This window comes from Sesamum indicum, unplaced genomic scaffold (assembly GCF_000512975.1).
Source record: "Sesamum indicum cultivar Zhongzhi No. 13 unplaced genomic scaffold, S_indicum_v1.0 scaffold00121, whole genome shotgun sequence".
In the NCBI taxonomy this organism is placed as follows: Eukaryota; Viridiplantae; Streptophyta; class Magnoliopsida; order Lamiales; family Pedaliaceae; genus Sesamum; species Sesamum indicum.
The window spans coordinates 31,697-37,851 of NW_011628050.1; the positions used below are offsets into that span (position 1 = coordinate 31,697).

The 6,155-nt window shown below is 35.7% G+C and overlaps 1 protein-coding gene across 2 annotated transcripts; it reads left to right on the top strand.

Moving 5' to 3' along the window:
* Positions 1–732: 732 nt before the first annotated feature.
* LOC105179082 (inositol-tetrakisphosphate 1-kinase 3-like) lies at positions 733–5,815 on the top strand. 2 transcript variants are annotated; one of them, XM_020691228.1, is made up of 11 exons: positions 733–1,407; positions 2,618–2,699; positions 2,820–2,852; positions 3,377–3,439; positions 3,529–3,649; positions 3,867–3,959; positions 4,193–4,300; positions 4,423–4,599; positions 4,735–4,790; positions 4,917–5,001; positions 5,173–5,815. In XM_020691228.1, the coding sequence occupies exons 1-11, from the start codon at positions 1,175–1,177 to the stop codon at positions 5,241–5,243; spliced, it is 1,122 nt and encodes a 373-aa protein (XP_020546887.1). In that variant the 5' UTR covers positions 733–1,174; the 3' UTR covers positions 5,244–5,815. The 2 variants fall into 2 exon arrangements, with proteins under 2 accessions (XP_020546887.1, XP_011100978.1); XM_011102676.2 differs by lacking the exon at positions 3,377–3,439 and having other exon boundaries at positions 734–1,407.
* The last annotated feature ends 340 nt before the right edge of the window (positions 5,816–6,155 follow it).

The following is a 6,155-nucleotide window of genomic DNA, read 5'->3' on the forward strand; positions in this document are numbered from 1 at the left end:
ATTTTGTTAATTAATTATATAATTTTGTTTAATAATGTATAATTAATATATTAAAATTTAAAAAATTATAATATTAAAATTGTATTAATATAAAAAATTATAATTAAGTGTACAAATATAATATGTATATTTTTTTGTACAGTTGTAAAAAATACATAGAAGTATACAATTATTTTTAACAATCCAATACTAGTACATTTGATTGTGTAGAAGAATTTTTTTGTTAGGATTGTTGCCTTGCACGCATTTGCGCGCAATCCATCTCGTTGTGAATAATTTATAAAATTATATTATTAGCTATTTTATGATTTTGGCTAGTTATATTAATATTCAAGTAAACATCACATTTGATATAAAAATGGTATAATTGATTAATTAAATTATTAGATTTGTTATATTTAACCACATGCGTAATTCTATGTATTGTTGTTTAATTAAATTATATAGTAATATTTTTATCTGATTTGATTATTAATTTATTTTATTTTATTTTTCATTTTTTTACTAAATTAAATAAAAAAATATAATTGAATTTAAAATTTTGTACATACATATAGTGTGCTTGATTTACTAGTTTAAAATAATGAAGTAAATGGTGGCAAGTATTTTCCACGTCAAGGCAGCGCGTTCTACAGTTGCTTCTTCCAGGAGCCCAGCTACAAATATATACTACACACACAGTTGTGTGTGTATATATATATATGTATATATATGTCTCTCCGTCTCTCTCTATATACGGTGTTGGTTCATATGCTCCACGCGTTGCATTTAAAGCTTTTATAGTACCCAGCATTCGTTCTACAGCTCATTTCTCGTCCTCTCTACGCGTGTATCTCTCTCTCTCTCTCTCTCTCTCTACACAGAAAACCTCTGTTTCTTTTTCTCTACAGTCCATCCTCTTCTTCCCTAAATCTTCGTTTTTCGCTCTAATTTCAGCCCTATATTGGTATATCAGAAAAACCTGATGCCCGAAACATTCGGAGGAGAATTCGTGTAAGCCCATTCAAGAAATCAACGAGAAGAAAGCAAATATTAAGAAATTCAAAGAAAAAGAAGCAACTTTCTTTGCTTTGTTGGAAAAAGGTGATTGAATTGCGGGTCAAAGTGTTTGAAAAGGGCAAATTTATACGGACGTACACATATTATTTTGTATAGGTATAAATAGACTCCGGCAATGAGAATGAGAGGAGAAATAGCGTATACTAAAGAAGGAGAAAACGAAAAAGAGGTGGGAAAAGACGCAGACCTGGAGGAAGAGAAAATGGTGGCACAGAGGAGATATACGGTGGCAGCGGTGGGAGGAGGGTTTTCGCCACCGTCGACGATGAAGGTGGTGGTGGTGGGATATGCTCTTACTTCCAAGAAGGTCAAGAGCTTTTTACAACCCAAGCTTGAAGGATTAGCTAGGTAATAGATTCAATTTATTACATTTATTCTTTTAAATTTTCAATTTCACAAATTTTGGAGACAATCTGAGTGCATTTTGCTGGGTAATATTGGAAGCGTATTCGGACGGCATTTGTACAAAAAACTTAAATGTAAATACTATTCTGGGGAAGGATTGAGATACACTGTTTTGATATTAATATATATATATATATATATATGTATATACATATATGTGTTCCATATATGTTGAAGGTGTTTTGGGATCGTTGGCTATTAGAAATGCTTTTGTTACTCCTATTTTCACATTAGCAGATATTGTTCAGTTCGTTTTCTTTTTGCCTTTTGGTTATTACGTTTTCTGATGTTAAATATCATCGGTTATTAGAGGATAAATTGTGCCTGCATGAGGAGATTCGGGATTTGACTTTTCGATTTTTGTGAATTGGATCTCTCTTTATGAATATCTAATTTGAATGTCCTTTATTAGGATATCTGGTTGCGACAAACCTGCGGAAAGATTTTTGTGTGGCATAGAACAAATTTTGTTTACATTACAACAAAATTTAAGTAGCAGTTATTTTCTGATCCTTGCCACTTACATCAAGTGGTTGGTTTGTCCGTTTTGCTATTTTGAATCTAGAGGAAGTTTGATTTTAGTGAAGGTGACTTTGTGTTCAAAATGATAAAGAAATTTGTATAGTTATTCTATGATTATTGTCACTTTCATGATACTTCCTCAGGAACTTTTTCCTCTTTTGATTTGAGTGAAAATTTGATTTATGCTAGCAGTTGGTTTTGGCAATATCATTATTTAAGCTGTTGCCATTAGCTGTCATAGTCCATGTACTGTTGAATTCAACTATTCTTAGTGTAAATTTTGATCATGTGCTGGATGAGTAGGTTGCGGCTTTTACTTGTAATTATGTGGCATAGCTAAGATGTGGAATGTCTTACCAGTTATGCCCTTCTGAACGCATGGATGTTTCAATGAATCTTGAACTACTGAATTAAAAGTTGACTATTTGGAGATTGCAATGTAGCATGCCTGGCCCATAACTTTGAAGCAATGCAAAGGGAAATTCCATGACCCATTGACATTAACCTGCAAATGATTTCCATCATAGTAACTCCTTTCTTAAAATTGACTACCTGTGCCACTGTTATCACTAATAGTACCCAACTGCCTGCTACTGTTTGTAGCTAATGGTATTTTGGTGCACGAATGCAGGAACAAGGGAATTCTATTTGTTGCTATTGACCATAGTAAACCCCTTTCAGATCAAGGTCCTTTTGATATTGTGTTGCATAAGGTGAGCTTTCACGTGCCTTTTCCACCTTTCTCCATGTGGTAATCGATGATTCTCTTTCTGGACTATTTGGGCCATGATGATACTAAATCGATACATTTACCTTCTTTGCTTGTCCTGCAGTTATCTGGAAAAGAATGGCGGCACATACTGGAGGTTGGTTTCATCATTTGGTCGGTGTTTGAATTTAGGTCAAGAAAGTGTAAAGTGATTTAGAGATTATGGGTAGAAAGACAACTTTAGCTGCCTAGGCAATTACATGATAACATTGATGGCTTAGATTGGACATGTGTCGTCAGTGACTGATGGCCAACCAGCAGTCATATTGTTAAATATATTCCCATTTGATATAATTTGCATAGTGCTTTCCTCTCACTTCGTCATGAATTATAACTTGATAAAAGATTCCAGCAAAGAGGGCGTTCTCCTTCCACCAACTATTTAGCTGATTTCTAGTTTGTATTCACAGAGGATTCCTGGTTATGTTTTCAGGGATTCTCTTTTTGGGGTTCATCACTACTGTAATATCAGCTTTTGAGGAGAGGGCTATACTTTTTGATGTTTTTTAGACTTTGGCATTGTCCTTCAAATTGCTTCTTGTTTGCTTACATGGTATTTAATTCACTTGTTGCTAGAATTTATTGAACATGTTAGCGTCTAGAGCTAAATTTCTGTCTCAGGTGGTTGGAGTTTGGCCTACCCCTTTCATGCTTACCAATGAAAAACATCATTCCTTTCAAGTGGTCAGAAATATGAAAAGCATACCAATTGAGTTGATGAATTCATATGCAAATTTCTGAGGGCTCCTTTACATTTTTCACCTCTTTTGAAGGATTATCGACAGACGCATCCCAATGTTACAGTTCTTGATCCTCCTGATGCCATACAGCATGTGTACAACCGTCAATCAATGCTTCAGGATGTTGCTGACCTGAATCTGTCTGACTCACATGGTAACTTCGATGGATATGCCTTTGTTACGTATGCTCTTTTTGCATGCTAAAGAAGCTTTTTCTTCTTGGTTGAGGTGGACGGTAGGATTTTAAGTGCGTGCTTGATGCTTATTTTCAAGCTCTTGGTCCTTGGTTGAAATATAATAAATATGACAAGAAATTATTAACTCTACTTCTGAAAAAGCCATGAGAAATCTCATATAATTTTGGCTTGCAGGTAAAGTTGGTGTCCCTAAGCAATTGGTTATCAAAAAAGACCCATCATCTATCCCTGATGCAGTGAACAAGACTGGGCTGAGGCTACCCATTGGTATGGCTCTATGATATGTTTACAACTCGATACAAATGAGCAAATCTTACAGTTGTTGAGTGTGTTGTGACTTTTACAAGAACTAAATTCACAAGCATCATGGTATACTGGAAAATTTAACTGTTTCTTGGCTGTATTCAACTTATGTAATTTTACATGATGACAGGAAATTTAGTACTGCTTTGTCAACACTTGAATATTAACTGTTGTAATTAATTTTATACCTATTTTAGTGGCAAAACCATTGGTTGCAAAGTCACATGAGCTCTCTCTTGCCTATGATGAGTTCTCCCTCCAGAATCTTGAACCCCCACTTGTGCTGCAGGAATTCATTAATCATGGTATGAGGTCACTGTTCTTCTGGTGTTTAATACTTCCCTAAGTGTTTTGCATGGATGGATGTGTCAAACTAGGTCGCTCTTTCTCATCAATCTTTACATTTCCTGTGATTGTCTAATTGTAGGTGGTGTGCTGTTCAAAGTATATATTGTTGGGGAAGCAATTAAGGTGGTACGTCGTTTCTCCTTGCCTGATGTCAGCAAGCGTGAACTATCCAAGAATGCTGGTGTTTATCGCTTTCCTAGAGTATCTTGTGCTGCTGCATCTGCTGATGAAGCAGATTTGGATCCATGTGTTGCTGGTGAGTTATTCTACTGAAGTAAATCTGGACTTTTGCTATTTAATTAACTTCTGCATGTGCTATGGTTTGAGATATGTTTTTGAGCAAGGACAATCCGAGGGGTACTTACCTTTCAGGTTCATTTTCTTCCTGCAGAGCTCCCGCCAAGACCATTACTCGAGAGATTGGCCAGGGAACTACGTCAACGACTGGTACTCCTGTTGCCCTTGTTGCTTAGTTCTCACTGTTTTTTTTTCAAGTAACAACTCAGTTATTTTGGTTGTTGAAAGCCCTTGTTCCCTTGGTTCTTGATGATTGTTTTGTTGGCCTCATGGCAGGGTCTCCGACTGTTCAACTTGGATATAATTCGTGAACACGGCACTCGAGACCATTACTATGTGATAGATATAAACTATTTTCCAGGTACCATACCCCAGTTATTCTATCAAGTTATATGTGTTCACTTGGGAAAGATATAAGGGCAACTGGCTGTGAAGTCATCGTTTGATTCAAACTTCTTTGTAGCAGTATTGTGGTTTTAGAAATGTGAAGGGCACACAGAATTAGTTCTTACATGCTTGTTGCAACCTGCAGGATATGGGAAAATGCCAGAATATGAGCATATATTTACAGATTTCCTTTTGAGCCTGGTAAAAAGCAAGTAGAAAGTAAACGCCTGGCAAGAGTTTTGTAGAGGATATGAACAAGCCCTTGGTGTACAAGAACTGATAATTCATGGCAAAAATTATGCAGCAGGAAAAAATGACGCCATCCCTGGGACAATGTGGCAAATAGTTGCCCGATGATCATTGAAGGGCAAAGAATTCTAAAAATCTTTTCCTTAGTTCTGATCCCTAGGAAAAATTGTCAGGTAGGGGGCAATGATCTTGGAGAAGGTGCATCCCCGTGAAGGCCATATTTGTTCATATTTCCAGCTTTATTCACTTCTCCCATATTCCTGTCCATATGCACCCGCAAAAGTATGGCCATTCACACAACTGCATCATTGATGGTTTGGATAGTTTTTAGCAGTCAGCTGGCGCCTGGTAAATTCTAATCTAAGGCCCACCCTATTCGTGTAAATCCTTCTTAGCCCTGCAGTATGTAGAATTTACTTTGAAGTCACATTTTCTGGTCTCATTTTCCCGGATACTGTATTCTATATTTGTGAATGGGAATCTGGGCTGGACAAGGTTACAATTGAAGAAGGATGTGATATGCTTTTGTTCTTTTATCAGTTAATTTGACTTATCATATTTTTTTTTTCAAGGTAAAAATCCTGTTCACCAGCACAATTTGGAGAAAAAGAGCGAAAATTATCGTAAGACATGAGAGGTATAATACTGTTGTCAAATTGGTCCAAAATCGGAACTTTGTGGCTGCCATAAAATGTGTACATAATTATTCATTTGGTGAAAATGAGTACAACTTTTATATAGTGGTTGGATTTTTCTTTCCGAGTCTGGAATTTGGCAATTTGAAAGTGAAATCTTCGCTTTTCCTTTAAACTTAAATTTGAATTTTTGTATCATTAATCGGAATGAAGTTAAAATTTGAATTTTAAGAGCGATTATTTG

Bases quoted from the DNA above. Each gene is read 5' to 3' on its own strand.
- LOC105179082 (XM_020691228.1), top strand. From the start codon at position 1,175: ATGAGAATGAGAGGAGAAATAGCGTATACTAAAGAAGGAGAAAACGAA. The intron at 4,791-4,916 runs GTACTCCTGTTG...GCCTCATGGCAG, and splicing joins GGGAACTACGTCAACGACTG to GGTCTCCGACTGTTCAACTT. The intron at 5,002-5,172 runs GTACCATACCCC...TGCAACCTGCAG, and splicing joins AGATATAAACTATTTTCCAG to GATATGGGAAAATGCCAGAA.